The sequence below is a fragment of the Stigmatopora argus genome, chromosome 21 (genome assembly GCF_051989625.1).
Source record: "Stigmatopora argus isolate UIUO_Sarg chromosome 21, RoL_Sarg_1.0, whole genome shotgun sequence".
NCBI lineage: Eukaryota > Metazoa > Chordata > Actinopteri > Syngnathiformes > Syngnathidae > Stigmatopora > Stigmatopora argus.
In genome coordinates this window covers 11,639,101-11,659,998 of record NC_135407.1, presented here as the reverse complement: position 1 = coordinate 11,659,998, position 20,898 = coordinate 11,639,101, and the positions used below count along the sequence as shown (strand labels likewise).

Genomic DNA, 20,898 nt, shown 5'->3' with positions numbered 1-20,898 from the left:
ATAAAAGTTATTAAAAATATTTGAAAGTCCTTTGTCAGGTATATTTTCTGGAAAATGGCAGAATAAATAAATCGATCCAAATTACAACTTTAGGTTGTTTATTCATCTCTGGTTTTGTTTCATCAAAACATTTTATTTATAATATCACTATTTAAGACTGCAGTCACCTTTGTTTAGAATAATAAACGGCAAAACAACTCAGCACAAATCACACATGATTTTAATCCAATAACTATTGTTTTTTAGAGGTTGAAACATACTAAAATACTTCCAGAAATGTGTGCAATTCAGAAGGTTAAATCAAACTTTATGTTGTAAATCTTTATAAAACAAAACCACAATTTCAGCAAGAAAAAAACAGACCATAAAATAACTGACTTGCACTAAATGACTGGATCACAAAATGTACATTATGACGCAAAAAAACATCCTCACTGCAATTTTAACTAATATTTTTGTCAGGCCTGATTTTCAAATAATGATAAAGTGCTCCTAATTTGTGACAGAGAATATGTTCCTGAACATATTGATATGTGTGGACTAAATGTTGAGTTTTACCCTCCCTTAATAGGTCCTCTAAAATTATAATTCATTTTATTTTTTTTAAACAATAATAAACAAAATAAAATAATAGTAATAAAATTGTAAAATTCAGGAGCCATTCTATGTAGCCATAGATGGTGGAATAGAGAGCGCAGGTTCATATCTGTAAACCCGGGTACTTATGGTTGAAGTCGCATGAATGAAAGGTAGCCTGAAGTTTGTCTTGGCACTAAACTGTAGGCCTGTACCTTTTGCTGTGATGGATAACTACATCCATCCATTCAAATACCCTGTAAAACATGTAAGGCTACCTAATGAGCATGTGACCTTCCAGACTTCGGGGGTGCCGTAGGTCCTCTGCCCCCCCCCTGTCCGTGATCCCGCCGTCCATGCCCCAGGATACAGTGTGCACTTCCACACCCTTCGTTGTCATCATCTCCTTCGCTTTCAGAGGACGACTCGCCGAACTGTCGAGGTTTCTCATAAATACAGCAGCCTGAAACACAATTATAGTGCATATTAGTGCTCAAGGTCAAACGCATGGCTGAGTAACACGGATCTACAAACAACTTTTTGGTTATAAATACTGTCAGGGTTTTTATTTCATATTATTAGACATTTGCTGGCAATGAAGAATACGTTTGGCCTTTCTACTAAAGAATGCTTTGCTCTACCTTATCATACTTGTTCGCAAACAAGTACAAGCTTTGCTCCTGGAAGCCTTGTATTAGACTAAACAAAGAGGAGCCAGAACGCCTTGGAGTGCTGGGAATCTGGTCTGGGAACTGTACCTGAGAAATCTGCCTCCACCACAGACACTCCTACAAGGCTTCCTGACGCTTCGGTCCTCATCTGTTTTGACTGTTGTGGACGTGTTTTGGTACACATGTATTATGCTCAACACACATGCACGCTCAGATGTCTCACTTGTGTTCCTACCCCTCCCTTTTAGAGTTGAGACGTCTATGTAACCAGGGCCCTCGAGTGTGATAAAACAACAGAAGACGTGTAAGGTCAGAACGGAGTTGGGAACCAGCACTCGTTCTCCTTGAGTTTTATCAATTTACTGACATTTAATTGGTCGTTCAAGGCTAGGAGTCAATAAACCAAAGGGACTGATTCAACATCTAGGAAGAGCATTTAAGACCCTTTTAGCGGGCTGGACTTCGGCTCCGCATCTGCTTACCGAAGGTTGACGACTTATCCGAAAGAGGTTAAGACATCTCTGGTAAGCTTGAGTAAACGGTCATATGAATGTGCATTCGTGAGAGAATTCCGAGTGTGTTAGGTTTGTGAAACCTTTCTGTTGGGGTTATTCTGGATAATATTATAGATGTATGCATTTTAATTACTTTTGTATAAGAGTGTCTTTAATTTGAGACTGCGGCAAACTCGAGGTCACCCTCCAGGACAGCTGGCACCAGCTTAATACCTCACCGTATCCTCGGCTCCAAGGACTGTTTACTGGGAGCAAGTTCGCAATGAAGATCTGCGAAGGACTCTTAAATTGTTTGGACTTGGATTCCGGAGCAGATGGCGATAATCGAATACCTGATATGCGATTATTGTTGCAGTTGTTTTGACCTCGATGGTGTTATTCGGTTAGCTTGTGCAATTGTTTGAATCAGATTACCTTAGATGTTTTGAATTATGCGCTACTAAATGGACAGAGGAGGATGCCGCTCTTCAGAATCCTCTTGAACGAAGGCGAGTTGGGAATGATTCTCCTTGCAAGTTGTAACCAGTGTATGTTTAAAGATGTCTCCATGTTTGATTAAATTGTATTAATAATAAACCCATCACTTTCCTATGAATATACATTTATGAGAGGATTCTGAATGTGTGAACTCGAGTAAAGAGTTCATATGAATGTCCATTCATGAGAGGATGCGTAAGCTTGCATAAACGGTCATGGATGTCCATTCGTGATATATACTTCCTCCTAAATGTGTAAAGCCAACAACAAAGACACTAATAAAAATGATCCTGAACAACGTCTGTCTCGTATGTAAGGATTGAACATTTGTTGAGAACTTTCATATTCATGGTTTTAATAGGGAGTACAAATGTGTTACTTTGATGGGAAAATCTTAAGGAAAATCATCACACGTGATATTCCTGAGATCCAAAGGATCGTCTGCTGGATTGCACATTATTTGGGTTAATATTATAAGGAAGTTAATATGCCTGTCTTTGTAAATGCAAAATATCCAATTATTCAATTTGAAAAGAATAAGTCTATCTTGATGAAAACCTGATCCTTTTTACAATCATGCAGCGAAAACCTTAAAAAAGAATTTCTGTGTTCCGAAAGGGTGTTGCTTGAACGTAGACAAATTCAAAAAACAATTCACAGGTACATTCACCAGGAAGTACATTTGGTCATCCTCCTCCCCAATTGTGACAGGATTCTATGTTTATAGGAAGAAGGATGGCTCGCTGTGCCCCAGCATCGACTGCCAGGGCCTCAACGCCAGCACCATCAAAAACAGGTACCCTTTGCCTCTCAAGCTTTTGCTCCATTTTATATGGTCTGCATTTTCACCAACTTGGACCTCCGTAACGCCCACCACCTAGTTCGCATTCGGGATGGAGATGAATGGAATACCCATTGGGTCATTTTGAATACCTACTGATGCCATTCAGACTCTGCAATCGACCAACGGAGTTCTAGGTGTTTGTCAATTATGTCCTTCGAGATATGCTGGACCACAGAGCACAAACAGCCCGCGCGGCTGGTCTGCAACGTCTCTTGGAGAACCGCCTTCACGTGAAGGCCGAGAAGTGCGAGTTTCCTGTCTCACAGATCAAGATTCTTTGTGGTCGAAGCAGAAATTTGAATGGATCCTGTGACTGTGATTGCCCCCACTCAGTGGCCCAGGCCGGAAGGAAGGAAACAGTTACAACACTTTTTGGGGTTTGCAAACTTCTACACACGGTTTATCAGGGACTAAAGCTGCATTGTGGCCCCCTCATGGTGCTCACGTCCACCACGTCCCTGTTCCGTTGGTCAGAGGCAGCAGAAGCATCTTTCTGTGACCTCAAAGCCTGTTTTACCTCAGCTTCTGTGCTCGCCCATCCTCATCCCAGGTTGCATTACATTGTGTAGGTGGACGCCTCAGAATTGGGGTTAGGCACTGTCCTCTCACAGCATAGACTGGGGGACTGGAAGGTACAGCACTGAGCCATTTATTCCCATAGGCTTACCCTGGCTGAGTGCAATTACACCATTGGAGATTGCAAATTGCTCGCGGTGAAGTTAGCCTTGGGGGAATGGGGTCATCATCTCGAAGGGGCACCTCACCTGTTTTTTTTGTTTGACCCAACCACAAGAATTTATAATATTTAAAGTCAGCTTGCAGGCTATATCCCCGTCAAGCCAGGTGGGCCATGGTTTTTAGTAGGTTTGTTTCCACGCTGTCCTATGTCCCAGGTTCTAGAAACGGGAAACTTGATCCACTGTCCCGTCTCTTCCGACCCCGATTCCGAAGAGGAGCCCACACCCTCCTGTATAGTGCCGACCATGAGGACTGACCTTCCTTGAGGCCGAGGTCTTGGGGGCCCACATGGCGGAATCTGACCCGAGAGAAGCTACACAGAAGAACTTGTATGTTCCCGCCTCAGTTCGTTTCAGGATACTTACTAGAAGAGGCCCATACCTCTCGCCTGACCTGCCACCCGGGAGTCACCCGAACAAAGGCTAGACATTATGCTGAGCCTCTCCTCCCGTTATCACCCGCAGACAAACGGACAATGGGAGCGTCCCAATCAGCAGCTGGAGGCAACACTCCGTTGAACCACCCAGGCCCAATCGACCACCTGGAGTCATCATCTGCCTTGAATTGAGTATGCCCACAATTCACACCTTAACGTCTCTTCCAACCTGTCCCCATTCCAGTGTTCCCTTCGGTTACCAACCTCCTTTGTTCCTATCTCTGGAAGCAGATATTGCTGTGCCGTCCATTCAGGCATGTCTCGCCAGATGTGCAGGCATTTGGGACCAAGCCCGGGCTGGGCTGCAGCACTCCTCCATGCGCACCGAGAGAGAGGCCAACCGCCGCCGTGTCCCTGCACCGGCTTATGTCGGGTGGTTAACCCACACGACGTGCGTCTCAAGCTTCCAGTAGCCCTCCACATCCATCTCACCTTCCACGTGTCACAGTTGGTCGAGACGAGCCGGTCAAGACGAGCCGGTCGAGACGAGCCTGTTGTCCCCCCTGTTCCCCCCACTGCCTCTGATGACGATTGCCAGGAGTCCGGCTTCCAAGGTGGAGCGGCTTCTGGACGTCCTCCACTGGGGGTCGGGTGCCAATTGGGGAAGGGTATGCCCCTTAAAAGTGCAGTTGGGTCCCGGCTCAGCAGATCCTCTGCCGGACCCTTATTCGGGACTTCGGCCGGACCCACCTTGATGCTGGAGACGATGTTTACGAAAGATAGAAGCCATACTGAGTAGCTTATCGCTTGCTGTTACTTCAGTTAGAAACAATAATAAGAAAACTAGAGAAAAACAATCCTTCACTAGGCGTGTCCCAAGGACAAATTTTAGTGTTCAATAAAATGACTCAAACCATTGCTAATATGTGAAAAGAATGTCAACTGTATCTTGCTTTTCACTTTAGCAAACTAACCACTAATGTTACAGTAATTTTGAGGAAAAAAAACACCCATTCAAAAATATTAATAAATATTTTTAAACAATGCACACGTAAGCTGAAAGTTAGTTTAGCATTAAATATGAATTAGGTGAAAAATAGAATGTGAGTTTTGTTCACTGCTGATTAGAGCCCATTGAAAGCATCAAATTGACTGTCATTTGGCTCTGTTACCAAGATTTAGAGGTGAGACCTTAAGCCCGAGTCCGACCCTACCTGACCTGAAATTCGGGTCGAGTCTAAAATGTCAATCATGACATCGGGTTCGGGTCAAGCCAGGCTTCTCTCTCGTTGGAAAAAAAAGTACCGTATTTACGCGAATATAAGCCACATTTGTTTGACAAAAATTAAGATGACTGAATCGAGGGTACGGCTTATATGCGCATAAAAAGACGACATGCACGAAACTGGAAGTCTACAATGCCATAACACCATAACGTCATGACACCACGATGCAAGACAATGCGGCTGATACGGTCATTTAATTCAAAATAGAGAAAAGATCAAACGCTAAACAAAATTTATTTTGACGACTATGAATCAAATTCAAGAAAAAAAAGGTGAAAAACAACTTACTTGTGCCCGTCACTGCTCGCTCAGGGCATCACCATCTTACCTAGGGCACTGCTGTCTTACCTAGTTAAACGTGCTCTGACTGGCCAGACACGATTAGCCTTGATTTTGAAATAAAACAAAATTCCATTAGGATTTTTTTCATTTTATTTCTTGTTCGAAAGTGACAACTATTGGGAGTAATATGAACCATCGAAATAATTGAGATATTTTGACATTAGAAGCAATATGGCTGCTACACCATCTAAACTTCTGGTAAGAAAGCATCAGGTTCTCATCAAAATAGACTTATTTCTTCTTTCAAATTTAACAATTTGATATTTTGCATTTACAAAGACAGGCATATTAACTTCCTTATGATATTGACCCTAATAATGTGCTTTTGATTCATACAGTATCTCAGAAATACCACGTGTGATGATTTTCTTAAGATTTTCCCTTCAAAGGGGGCGGCTTATACAGGAGAAATTGTAAAATTCTACTATTTTAAGGCAGTTTTAAGGGTGCGGCTTATACACGGGGTGGCTTATATGCGAGTAAATACGGTATACTAAAACGATGTGTGGACTCTTGCTGACTTTTTTAACATAAATGTTTATAAAAATGTATACTTAAACGATGCGTGATACTAAACTAAGTAATACTTCAAATAAGTAATTTGGATAAGAGAAGGCGCTGTAATGTAATTGCAATTGGAGCCGCAGAGACAGAGCAAGATCTGCACACATGTGAACGCCGCCTCTTAATAATCTTCCCCTCCGCCAGTCCGCATCGATTTTGACCTGGTATCCCCAATATGGAGGAGCAATAAGTTAAGGATAAACTAAAGACAGGAGAACTGAAAAGACAAACACCCACTCGTAAGAGTGAGGTGTGGGAAAGCTTCAAATTCATTCTTGAATATGCAACAGAAACTTGCGTTGGCTTCGCTGAATGTAGTCAATGTGGCGCTTTGCTTTCATACAAGAGCAAAAAGACAGTTGTACTGGCAAAAGTGATGATCATCAAACATCTAGATCATATAAAAGGTGAATGTTTATACAGTCTTGTTTGACTTAGATTTTGTTACGAAAGACAGGCTTTAATTTCTCATCTCATTTTCTGAACCGCTTTATCCTCATTCGGGTCACGGGCGGTGCTGGAGCCAATCCCAGCTGTCTCCGGGCCAGAGGCGGGGGACACCCTGAAACGGTGGCCAGCCAATCGCAGGGCACAAGGAGACGCACAACCATGCACACTCACACCCACACCTAGGCGCAATTTAGAGTGTCCAATCAGCCTACCATGCATGTTTTTGGAATGTGGGAGGAAACTGGAGTACCCGGAGGAAACCCACACAGGCCCGGGGAGAACATGCAAACTCCACACAGGTAGACCGAACCTGGACTTGAACCCAGGACCCCAGAGCTGTGAGGGCGACGCGCTAACCACTCGCGACACCGGGCCGCCTAGGCTTTAATTTATTATCATAAATCCCCCATCCTCCTCCCGAATCGGAAGTCCCGAGTCCTCACAAATAAAATATGAAATTTGGGGGTTGCTCCGGGCTCAGGCTTGCAAATCAAGTTAATTTGCCGGGCTCGGCAATTTTTTTCGGCCTGATCTTACCTCTACCAAGTTTGAACCCAAACTAATCAATCATTCACAATCAGATTTTTCATAACTGTGATAACGCAAAAGATATTCTAGTGTATACTCCGATATCATAGCCTCTTAACTTGAGTGATCATGAGTGACTACAGCTAGTAACTTCTGAGGGCTCACCGGATAAAAAAAGACCCACAAACGAGACAATGGGAAAGTTAAAAGAGCTCAGCACAGATCTGAAAAAGAGAACCATTGACTTGAACTAGTCAGGAAAGTCACTTGGAGCCATTTCAAAGCAGCTGCAGGTTCCAAGAGAAAAAGTGCAAACAATTGCTTGTAAGTATAAAGTGCATTGCATTGTTTTGTCACTGCCACGATCAGGATGAAAATGCAAACCGTTACCTGCTGCTGAGAGAAAACTGGTAAGAAGGGTGAAGAGTCAATCCAAGAGAACCCAAATAATTAGAAGCTGCTGGTGTCAGTGTCCAGAGTCAAGCGTGTTTTGCATCGCTATGGACAGAGAGGTTGTCGTGGAAGAAGGAAGCCCTTGCTCCAAAATCGGCACCTTAAGGCTCGACTAAAGTTTGCTGCTGATGACATGGACAAAAATAAGTCCTTCTGGAGAAGAGTTCTGCGGTCAGATGAAACAAGAATCCAACTGTTTTGCCACAATATGTCTGGAGGAGAAATGGTGAGGCCTTTAACCCCAAGAACACCATGCCTACGATCAAGCACGGTGGTGGTAGTAATATGCTGTGGGGCTGTTTTGCTGCCAATGTAATTGGTGCTTTGCAGATAATGAATAGGACAATGAAGGAGGATTACCTTCAAATTCTTCAACAAAACATAGATTCATAGATGGCGGCGCGCACTGACGCAGCGGCTTCAAGCTCTCCAGTTCGGTGTCGTTCGTTATCTTACAGTCGCCAGGATTTACTCACTATCCGAAGGATATGCGATACATCCGATTTCTTAACACACTCTCCGGGATCTCCGTGGCTAGCCAGCCCACCAAAAGCACGTCGAAGGCGGCGAAGGGACAGGAAACAGAAGCGTGGATGCCGGGCGGGCCTTGCTGCTAAGCTGAAACAACAACCACACCGAGCTCCGCTTCCTAGTATCCTTTTGACCAACGCCCGATCCATCACCCACAAAATGGATGAGTTGGAACTTCGTATTGCTACCAACAGCTTTGTTAGAAACTGTAATATTATTATCATCTCAGAAACGTGGCTACACCCGCATATCCCCGACGCGGCGGTATCGCTAGCTAGCCGAACGCTTTTTCGAAACGACCGTTCTAAAGTATTAACAGGCAAAAGCAAGGGAGGAGGACTGTGCATGTATATACATAATGAATGGTGTTGTGACAGTAAAATTATTGACACTCACTGTTCCCCGGATTTAGAGTTATTAGCAATACGATGTAGGCCCTATTATCTACCAAGAGAGCTAAACGTCGTCATAGCAACGGCTATCTATATACCTCCGAATGCTAACGTTAACACGGCACTTAACCTCCTGCTAACGGCTGTTAACAAACAACAGCTTGACCACCCCGATGGAGTTTTTATTGTCGCTGGTGATTTCAACAAGGCGTGTTTAAAGACTGTTTTACCTAAGTTTATTCAATACGTAAATTGTAATACTAGAGGAGACAAAACTCTTGACCATGTCTATTCTAACATCAAACATGCTTATAAAGCCACTTCCCTCCCTCACCTAGCTGGATCAGATCACCTCTGCCTATCTCTCACCCCCGCTTACACTCCACTCCGGAGGCAAACAACGCCACAAATAAAGACAATAAAAACTTGGCCCGACAACGCACTCTCTCAGCTGCAGGACTGTTTTTCCCGCACCAACTGGGAACTTTTTGTACACGACAACCTCCAAGACTACACGGACTCTGTACTTTCTTACATAAAAAACTGCATCGACAACGTCACTATAGATAAACGAATACGGGTTTTTCCTAACCAAAAACCCTGGATGACCAATGAGACACAGGCACTCATCAAATGCCGTAACTCCGCCTTTAGATCAGGGGACAAGATAAAATATAGCGCTGCCAGAGCTGAGCTGAAAAGAGGCATTAAAAAGGCCAAGGCAGCATATACCAAAAAAATTGAGGAGCACTTCACAGAAAATAACCCAAAGAAGATGTGGCAAGGAATACGACATATTACCAACTACAATAACAATAATATGTCTGTTAATGCAGATGCCTCACTAGCGGAGAATTTGAACCGTTTCTTTGCCCGCTTTGAGACTGACAAATCAGACCCAGTCTCAACACCCCCACCACTACCCTGCAGCAATACACTGACGTTCCGGGAACAGGAAGTGAGAATGGTAATGCGGTCTGTGAACACCAGGAAGGCTGCAGGCCCAGACGGAGTACCTGGGAAGGTGCTCAAAGCCTGTGCTGACCAGCTGGCTGGAGTCTTCACAAATATTTTCAATTGTTCCCTGCAACTATCCATCATTCCATCTTGTCTGAAATCTGCCACCATCATCCCTGTCCCCAAAAAGCCAACCATTGGCAGCATGAATGATTATAGGCCTGTTGCCCTCACGCCTGTGATCATGAAGTGCTTTGAAAAGTTGGTAGCCCGCCATATCAGGAATACAATCTCTCCCTCAATTGACCCTCACCAGTTTGCTTATAGAGCAAACAGGTCCACTGATGATGCTATTGCCATTGCTCTTCATACAGCACTGAGCCACCTGGAACACCCTGGGAACTACGTGAGGATGCTCTTCATTGACTATAGCTCAGCCTTCAATACCATAAAACCGGACATTCTGACTGACAAACTCTCCCACCTTGGACTATCCTCTTCAATCTGCTGCTGGATAAAGGACTTCTTGACCAACCGACCACAGACTGTTAGACTTGGTCCCCACCTCTCTTCCTCCATTACACTAAGCACTGGCTCCCCTCAAGGCTGTGTACTGAGTCCTCTTCTGTACTCCCTGTACACCTACGACTGTACACCCACCCACCAGTCTAACGCCATCATCAAATTCGCTGACGACACCACTGTGGTCGGACTCATCTCAGGAGGGGATGAGTCGGCTTACAGAGATGAGGTCAACAATTTGTCTTCGTGGTGCTCGGTGAACAATCTCACACTGAACACCACGAAAACTAAAGAAATAATCTTGGACTTTCGCAAACACGGCACAGATCTGGCCCCACTCCTCATAAATGGAGTATGTGTAGACAGGGTCCAGTCCTTTAAATTCCTGGGGGTCCACGTCACGGACAAGCTCTCATGGTCTACAAACACCACGGCAGTGGTGAAGAAGGCTCAGACACGACTCCATTTCCTCAGGGTACTTAGGAAGAACAACTTGGGCTCCAATCTTCTGAGAACCTTCTATAGAACCACTGTAGAGAGCATCCTGGCGTACGGCATCACAGTGTGGTACGCTGGAAGCACGGCGGCAGACAAAAAGGCCATGCAGAAAGTGATTAACACTGCCCAGAGGATTGTCGGCTGCTCTCTGCCCTCACTTGAAGACATTGCCAGCCCTCGTTACCTCAGCAGAGCCAAGAACATCATAGGGGACCCTTACCACCCTGGTCACAATCTGTTCCAGCTGCTGCCCTCTGGCAGACGCTATAGGTCCCACAAAGCTCGGACAAATAGGCTTAAGGACAGTTTTTTCCCCACATCCATCAGACATCTAAACTCGCGCTAACATAACACACATTCCCTTCTGCGGTATATGAATAGATGTTTGGTTGGTGATCTGCCTCCTACTAGCTGACTTGAAGTAAGGTAAGTGGCAGACAGTGTGCGGTAATCGAGAGGTAAGCGACCTGTATCCACAACAGCGGAATGACAAATTACAAGTCCGTAACTTACACTTATTTACGTCTTTTGCCGATTAAACGTAGCTTATGGAGAAGCACCATCAATTTCGTCACACGCAGTTTCTGCGTGTGATGACAAGTAGGCTTTTGTGTTGTGGTAATGACGACATGGCCTATGTCCGATTATTATTATTATTATTATTAAAACCTAAAGTCATCAGTATAAAAGTTGGGTCTTTGGCGCAGGTGGGTGTTCGAACAGGAAAATGACCCCCAAACTGAAAAGTGGTAATGGAATGGCTAGAATTAAGGTTAATAATATTGGGCAATGCTGAAGAAACAAGTCCATGTCAGAAAGCCAACAAATTTAACTGAACTGCACCAATAATGTCAAGAGGAGTGGTCAAAGATTCAAACTGAAACTTGCCAGAAGCATGTGGATGGCTACCAAACATGCCTAATTGAAATAAAAATCGCCAGGGGACATGTAACCAAATATTAGCATTGCTCTAGGCATGTATATATTTTTGACGCAGCTGATTTGCTCACAGTTTGAGTTAAGTCATAGAAGAATCAAACCTCATGATTGTTTTTTGTGACAAAGAAGTATCTGTTCCAATCATTCTATCTGAGAAAAAACAGATTTGCAGATATAACTGGAAACTCAAGACAGCCATGAATGAATGACATTATGTTCTTTACAAGTTGTCAGGGTTTTTATTTCATATCATTATAAATTTGCTTGCAATGAAGAATACGCTTGGCCTTGCTAATAAAGAATGATTGGCTCACCCTTAGTTCATTATTATTATTGTCATAATTTCTTGCAACAAAGTAAATGTTTTGCTCCTGTAAATTTTGATTAGACTAAACCAAGAGGAGCCTGAATGCCGCGGATCGCTGGGATCTTGCTCTGGGAAATGTAGCATGTGACCTCCCCCACGAACGCTCCACAAGTCTTCCTGATGCTTTGGTCCTCATCTGTTTTGACTATTGTGGGCGTGTTTGGTACACATGTATTAGCCTAAACGCACATACACGCTCAGATGTCTCAATTGTGTTTACACCCTTCCCTTTTGGAGTTGAGACGCCCATGAAATAAGGGCCCTCGAATGGAATTAAAAACAACAACTGAAAAGACGTGTAAGGGCAAAACGGAGTTGGGAAGCTTTCTCAGCGTTCATTGTCCTTGCAAGTGGAAATTCCAGAAAACTGTCTTTTCCTCATTATTTGAGCACGAATTTGGGAATGTCTAATGGCGAACCTGAAAATTTCCAAATGTGTATTTGAGATGACACCCCAAAGAAAATGAACACCCAAACAATAATTTGCCTCCCACAAAAGACTACCGTATTTTCACGCCTATAAGGCGCGCATAAAAGTCAAAAAAATTCTCCAAAATAGACAGGGCGCCTTATAATGCAGAGCGCCCTTTGTGAACGCCGAGCGGCGCCGAGCGGCTGGCGAGAGCGCTGGCTACCGGAAGCAGCTTATTTCCGGGTGTCGGTGCGCAGTGACTGCTGGGAAATATAGTTCTTCCTCGCTACACCCACACGCTAAAAACATGTTTTAAAAAGGCAACGGAAGCAAAACTGAGTTCGGTTGTACTTTATTTAGACATTTTACAATTTACTCAAGTCATCACCTTCAAATCCCTCAAACTCCTCATCTTCTGTGTCAGAATTAAACAACTACCCAAACGAGCCTTCCAAATAGCCGCCCCCCCTCTTCGTTCTCAGAGTCACCGTAATTTCCATGTGGCTCCTTAGAAATTATGCCGGCTTTGGCAAAAGTCACTTCAGCTGGTGTCCTGTCCCCGTCACAAGACAGCACCACATGAGCTGCAATTGGAGCTGATCGATCTTCAGTCTGACTCAGTCTCAAAAGAGAAGTTCAAATCTCTTAAACTGAATGACTTTTACGCTTCACTTAATGAAGCCACGTTTCCAAACCTCCGGAGGACAGCACAGAAGATGCTGGCATTAATTGGCTCGACTTACGCGTGTGAGCAGACTTTCAGCGTCTTGAACTTTAATAAAGCCCGTCACAGATCCCAGTTAGCTGACCAACACCTCAGATCTATTTTGAGAATTGCCACCACAAAACTAACTCCAGATTTTGATGCACTGGCAAAAAAGGTAGAACAACACAGTTCCCACTAAAATGTGACTTTCTCTACTGTGTTAAAAATAGCAACTTGAACATGTATGAACAGCAGCAAAGTGTGGTGCAAATAAATTATATGACTCCTGTCCTTGGTTTCACTGCTCTTACCAGTATCTGTCTTTCCATCTACAGTTTAGGAGATATAAATGGCACCTCAGAATTGCGGTGCGGCGGCCGGGCTCTCCCGACGGCGTTGAGCCTCATGGAGGGATGGCGATCCAACTTACATTGATGCAATTGGCATCCTCAGAGGTGTACCAGATGAGTAGAAGTTGGCTAACCAAATTACAGGAGGTTGGGAGTCTTTTTTCTTTGGGTTACTCCAATAAAAATGTGGATAGGATAAACTATATCCATTACAATGACACCCCACCCCTTTCTTTTGGAGTTGAGACATCCCTGCAATCAGGGCCCTCGAATGTAATAAAACAACAGAAAAGACATGTAAGGTCAGAACGGAGTTGGGAAGCTGTCTTAATGGTCGTTCTCCCTGCAAGTGAAAATCCAGAAGACTCTTTTCCTCTTAATTTGAGCATGAATTTGGGAATGTCTAATGCCGATCCTGACAAATTCCAATTCAGTTGAGAAAATCTGTTAATTGATATGAACAGTGGGAATATTCCTTTAAATCTGCCCCCACACACAAAAAGGAATTCTATACAATTAATCACAATACCACACCAAATCCAATGCAACTAGGATGTTGAGTTACACAAATTGAAACAGCATAAAATGGTACATCTACTTTCGAAATAATTTAATGCAGGAGTAGTTTTGAGGTGGATTTTTTGTAAGTACATAGACACATTTTACACGAAAAAGCGCAAATTCATTTTAAACGTTTTAGGCAGAGCAAAAATACTAGGTTAAGGGAGAGCTACTTACATTTTGAAGATCTCCTCCCCAAGTGCTCATTGTCAACTGTGTCACTGGACCATTCCACCTTTTTTTCGGTTTTCCTCTTTCTTAACTTGATTGTTAAACTGCGTCCCTCCTGGGAACATAGATATATTATTTGATTTCACTTTGATTGGTCATGTTGGTCAAGACTCCTTCCTAAATATAATTCATAGGCATTCGAAAACATTTTGGAAAACGGCAAGCTAGCATTATGTGTAAAAATTACAGGTCTTTAGAGTTCATACACTTTTTTGAAGGACAATTACGGTACAGCATTGTATCATTTCTTGCATTACAAGCTTCCTCTTTTGAATTGGGAGTACTGAATGAAACTTCAGAGCAGCTATTTTTCAGATTTTGTTCACATGTAAAAAAAAAAACTGAAGTTCAAATTGTGTTTTTACTAATATTTAAAGTTTACATATCTAAGTTCTATTTATATTTCCAAAAGTTTTATTTAAATGTTGAAAACTCTTCTGTTGAAAGATTATTATTTTAAATTGTATTTTTTTCTTACATTTGGACTCTTGTGTGAATGTTTTCTTTATTACTTGAATTCAATTTGCACAGTTTTTTTGTACTTTAAGTTAAATGATTTAAAACATTTCCACTGACACAGCTTTTCAGGTTACTGACTGTTTGATTTGTATAATTTCGGGCTGAATTCACGAAGGAAACCGAAAATAATCCAACTCATGATATTAAATAGATGGTCATGATCCCTTTGGGGGGGTTGTGGGTGACCCTTGGGAATATATATTCAGTTTATTTTGTTGGGCAAAACCAGATTCTCCACTACAATGGTCATGGGATTACACTCTTGAGTATCCGTGGGAAGGTCTTTTCAGGGGTACTGGATAGGAGGGTCAGTCAAATCTTGGATTCAGGAGGGGCAGTGTGGTTTTCGTCCTTGCCGTGGAACAGTGGATAAGATCTCAACTCAATCTCACCAAAGTGAGTACGCCCCTCTCATTTCTGCAATTTTTCCAATTACTTCTTTTGATGGAACAACACTGAAGAAATGACACTGAGACATTGTAAAAAAAAAATATATATATCTATATCTATATATATATATATACACACATATATATACACACACATATATATATACATATATATATATATATATATACACACATATATATATATACATATATATATATATACACACATATATATACATATATACATATATATATATATATACATATATACATACATATATACATATATATATACACATACATATATACATATATATATATATATATATATATATATATATATATATATTTATTTTATTATTTTTTGCAAGATGTCCACTCATTTGTTTTTCGTGTTTTACAGCCTTTCTATCTTCCAGACTACTGAGGGACTGTGCGGATAAGCTTGGAAGAATGACTGCATAATTTCAACCTCAGTCTAAGTCTGCCGATGTTCCTCACCTTGTGGAAGACTTCCTGTGTGTGTGGTTCCAGTTTTATCTAACTCTTCGTCTTTTTCTTGTCTGTATCTGTTCTTGCTACTGCAACCAAGATGGCGCCGGTCAAGTGGCAGCCGGTAGCGGTAGCGCCGTCCGCTCTTGCTCGATTTGTGTTTTTACTGCTTTTCTATCTTTTTTAATTGCATTTTAATATTTCTTAATGCTTTCCCATATACTTTGCTTTGTACTTTGTGCTTTTTGCTTTGTTGTTTTACGACCTTCGCGACTCGACCCCACCCGTCGCGTGGCTTGGTTTCTTCGTGCTAGTCCTAGACGTCTTTGGAGCCGTTCAGCCTTGCCTCCGCTGTCATGCACGCGGGTTCAGCTGTGAGCAGTGGACGATAGTGCCGGGAGAAGAAGCGACGCTCAAGACCGAGCATTCCATCATTGTTATGGGAGTGTGAGATCTCTCCCCGCTCAAATGGAGGAGCTGTCGGTGCTTGCCGGGCTGCAATGAGAGAGTTGTATGCTTGTGTGCTTTGAAGCCCCCCACCCGCCTCTCCACTGCTGTTGATCAGGTGATATGACAGTTTAGGAGGATCTAGGCAAGGAAGATGATCATCTCCAGACTACTGAGGGACTGTGCGGATCAGCTTGAAAGAGTGATTCTGCATATTTAACCTCAGTCTCAGTCTGCAGAAAGTCCCCACCTTGTGGACTTCCTGTGTGTGGCTCCAGGTTTTTTTTACCTAGGTCTACAATGTCTTCTGTGTCTGTGCTTGCTACTGTCTTGCTACTGCAACCAAGGGAATTTCCCGAATACGTCTGCATCGTAATCCAAATTCATTTAAATTTGTTTCTGTTATGCTACGAGCGTGTTGCCGTCCAAAAAGTCTCCCCCCACCCTCTCTCTGTCCGTCTCTCTCCCTTCTGCGAAATCCATCTAATTTTAATAATATTAAACACATTTTAGTAGTATTAAACCACTAGTTATTTGTTACTTTGTTAATAGATGGAGAATTAGAACAAATAAAAATGTTTTTCCAATCCAATATCCAGTTTTGGGTGTTTTTTCAGAGAGTTGGAACAAATTAATTTGTTTTTTGTTCATTTCTATAGGAAACATACGTTTGAGTTACGCGAAAATCGACATACAAGCTCAGTACCGGAACCCATTAAGCTCGTATCTCGAGGTACCACTGTACTCACTTTTGAGAGATGCAGTATTTAGTGGTAGGGGCGACATTGACGACACAGCGCTTCAGGTTATGACGATAACAAGTGATGTCTTAAACCCATCTAAAACAAAAACTTTAAAAAAAACAGACCAAGAGGCTTGACCTCCCATCTGGTGACCGGGAAGTCGGCTCCTCCGGTCAGCTGTATCCTCCGCTAACAGCGGAAGACCCAGCTGATGAGAGACTGCAGTAAAAATGTCCCCTTTTGCTGAACATTGGGTTTTCACATACTAGATGCTTTAACATTCGATTATTTTATTGGCTGTGAAAGTGATTGATGAAAATCAAGTTTTTTTATCACTCCAGGTGATCCACATTATTTTTATAGTAATTATGTAATAATTTAGTGGCTGCCTTTGATTATTGAAGGGCCAGGACACTCTCTGACCTTCTCTGACTTACACCCTAAGGCCGCAAAACCTGAATTAGGACAAATCAAGCAGATGGTTTGGTGTGGAACAATTTAAATTTAAAATTAAACATGTTCACAGTACGCACAGTTTTAACCATTTTCTGACAGTCAATGATAACTAAATTTGAATCTTTGCTCAGGTCCTTCTTTATACAGGTACAGTAATACCTTGAGATATGAGCTAAACGCGTTCCCGGACTGAGCTCGTATGTCAATTTACTCGTATCTCAAATCAATTTTTCCCATCGAAAATAACTAAATACAAATTAATCCGTCCCGACCCTCTGAAAAAACACCCAAAACAGGATATTACAATAGAAAAACATCTTTTTATTAATTCTAATTCACCACCTACTCACAAAGTAACAAATACCTATCTAGTGGTTATGATCTTCAATACTAAAATTTGACATTACAGTGGTACCTTGAGATACGGGCTTAATGCGTTCCGGGACTGAACTCGTATTTTGATTTAGTCATATCTCAAATCAACGTTTCCCATAGAAATGAACTAAAAACAAATTAATTCATTCAAACCCTCTGAAAAAAACACAGGATATTGGAATGGAAAAACATTTTTATTTGTTCTAATTCGCCATCAATTAACAGAGTAACAAATAACCAGTGGTTATGAAGTTTAACAGTACTAAAATTAGGCGGATTTAGCGGAGGGGAGAGAAAGGGTCAACGCGCTCATAACATAAACAAATTTAAATGAACTTGGATTACGATTCAGACACTCAAAAATAAGTTTCATCTAACCTTACACTAAACTTAATTCTAATTTTGTTTTAAATTTGTATACCTTTCTTCTCCCGGGTTGGCGCTAGTTATACCTCGTCATACGACCGCTCGTCATACGATAGAAATTTCGATCGAATAATTCGCCCGAGATACGATCAAAATTCTGTGATGCGACCAAGCCTGGTGGCCATGGCACTGTCTTTTTTGCATCTCTTTCGTGTATAACAATATCTACGAGCACTGAATGATTTCTTCAGACGAGTTCAGACCAGGAAACACACAATCAATATGTGGGTAAGCTCAGCTGTTGCATTTCCTGTTATTATTATCTAATACGAGGAGTATTATATTACTTCTCGTTCGCTGCTCATAAGAACATCCAGCGGCACCGGCCCGCAATTCCCTCCCCCTAATATTTCCGGTCGCAACTCTCTCTCATAGGCGCCGTTCAAAGCGGTTGCGACCAGAGCCATTACAACGAGGGAGTTGCGAGCCGGTTCCCCCGTTCCGTTTATGAGTGCGTTGTCGTGGAAAAAAAAACCGAAGCCCCCCCCGCCCCTTCTGTGCGTCTCTCTCTCCCCTCGGCGAAATCCGCCCAATTTTAGTTAGATTAAACACATTTTATTACTATTAAACCACTAGTTATGGGTTACTTTGTTAATAGATTGGGAATTAGAAGAAATAAAACATTTTTTTCCAATCCAATATCCTGTTTTTGGTGTTTTTTCAGAGGGTTGGAACGAATTAATTTGTTTTCCATTCATTTCAATGGGAAACGTCCACTCGAGTTACGAGAAGCTCGTCATACGATCTCAGTCTCGGAACGGATTACGATCGTATGTCGAGATACCACTGTATTTGGCCCACATCCAGCCTGAATTTCAGCTGCAGTTTTTAAAAGGAACCTATCGAGGGTTGTTTGCTTTTGTCTTCCCTTCAAAATATTCCGAAAATGATGCACACAAATGTCCTCACAATAGCATAACCCACGACCACTTGCCTACGGGAAGTAGTATACTCCTCTCTTATTGGCGAGCAAGCTCCGCCACGCGTATGCAACGCTCCGCCCAGTGCCAATAGAGACATTTACACGAGGCGGTTGCGGCGAGATGATGTTCTCATAAGCAGCCTCTCGCGTAGGCTGTATGCTCATATTAAAATTTGTCTCGCATCTCAAAGTAAATATTTGCTCGAAATTTTACTCGTATCTCAAATTGCTCGTATGTCAAGGTATTACTGTACTTATGACAGAGAGACAGTAACGGAAAGCACGGATGAGAGAGAGAGAGAAGAGAGAGACAGCTCGAGAGAAAAAGAGAGGAGAGAGAGAGACAGAGAGAGAAAGAGAGAGGAGAGAGAGACTTGACGGACGGCAACGCGCTCGTAACATAACAAACTTTAAATTTAACTTAAACAAACTTAGATTATTACTACACACATCTAAAAAATAAGTTTTAATACACTAAATTTAAACCTTCTTATTCGATAGCTGAGGCAAAGATGTTAATGTATTCCACCGCAGCTTTTGAGTCGGAACTTGCTGCTTTTCCATACCTTAGGACCGAGTGAATCCCAGTTCGCTTTTTAAAATTAACGAATAAGACACAACTCACTTTGAGGGTCTTTTTCAGATGCTTATTTGGCTTTTAAGCCCATGTAGATTCTGCTGTCTTTTTTCGCAAATTATCGACTTGATCACACTATCTCTGGTAAAAAAAAAATGCAACCTGTACGGCACTGTGCTCGTAGATATCTTTACTCAAGGGAGATGCGGTAAGAAAGACAGAACGATGCTGTTCTCCTAAGCAGTCTCTCGCATACTCGGGGCACCCGGACCGCTGCATCGGAAACCATCTCGTGTGCTCTCGTATGTCAAATTTGTCTCGAATCTCAAGGCAAAAATTTGCTCTGAATTTTCCCCGTATCGCAAGACAAAAATTAGCTCGGAATTTTTCTCATATCTCAAAGCAAAAATTTGCTCGGAATTTTCCTCGTATCTCAAGGCAAAAATTTGCTCGGAATTTTCCTCGTATCTCAAATTTCGCGTATGTTGGGACACTAGTATGTCAAGTTATTACTGGATTGAAGTTTCTAAGCCAAAGTCAGAGCCTAAGGTGAATATAGATGTCTCAGATTTTAAAAAAATAATGCACAATTACCACCCAAAAATAGCAGTGTTTGATCTTATCTGCGTTTATTTATTTTAAGAAAATCACGTTGACTGCTCAAATCAGCATGCCCTAATAAAATGTGCTTGTCTTAATCCTGGTAAATTTGCCCATTAAATAACCAAATTGACATGGTAATACACAGCATTTCATACGTTCGTGTTAGGTTACGCTCATGAGGGGCCTTTTGAACAACTGGAATGTTTATAAGCTATATAAAGACCATTCGTCAGAAACTAAAAATCATCACGACAACCATTTAGTAGTTTACCTGCTGAGGGGGTGGCGGTGTGCTTGTTTGAACAGTCTCCGTTATCGTTTCACTTGACGTCCCAGGAACCTCCGCCATCCGTGGAGCTTAATTGCTAGCGCACACGTTAGCCAACTTTAAGAAAGGTTTCTAAAATCACTAGCTGCAGCGTTCACCCAAAGGCATCAATAAGAACCAACTTTCATAAATGAAACCAAAGACACAAACGTAGACTAAAGTTGGGCCAAAGATGTCGACCACCGTGACGGAATGGGTTGTGGTCACTTGAAAAGTCAAATTACAACAATGTACAGGGGTTAGCTTGATTTGGGACGGAAGTGCATTATCGTTCTATGACATTACGTTCTAGTTTTGTATATAATAGATTACGATGTGATGTGCTTGAAACAATC

The 20,898-nt window shown here is 42.2% G+C and overlaps 1 protein-coding gene across 1 annotated transcript; it reads right to left on the bottom strand.

Annotated features, from left to right (window-relative positions):
- Positions 1–202: 202 nt before the first annotated feature.
- ppp1r11 (protein phosphatase 1, regulatory (inhibitor) subunit 11) lies at positions 203–20,832 on the bottom strand. Its single transcript, XM_077591371.1, has 3 exons — positions 20,507–20,832; positions 14,233–14,341; positions 203–1,039 (listed from the first exon to the last, which is right to left on the bottom strand). Exons 1-3 carry the CDS (start codon positions 20,582–20,584, stop codon positions 855–857), a joined length of 372 nt encoding a protein of 123 aa, XP_077447497.1. The 5' UTR covers positions 20,585–20,832; the 3' UTR covers positions 203–854.
- Positions 20,833–20,898: the final 66 nt, after the last annotated feature.

What these genes read in the sequence shown, in the direction of transcription:
- ppp1r11 (XM_077591371.1), bottom strand. Translation starts at nt 20,584, where the DNA reads ATGGCGGAGGTTCCTGGGACGTCAAGTGAAACGATAACGGAGACTGTT. An exon ending in CACCGCCACCCCCTCAGCAG is followed by an intron (nt 14,342 to 20,506) that starts GTAAACTACTAA and finishes CTATGTTCCCAG; the next exon opens with GAGGGACGCAGTTTAACAAT. An exon ending in GGGGAGGAGATCTTCAAAAT is followed by an intron (nt 1,040 to 14,232) that starts GTAAGTAGCTCT and finishes ATTGTGTTTCAG; the next exon opens with GCTGCTGTATTTATGAGAAA.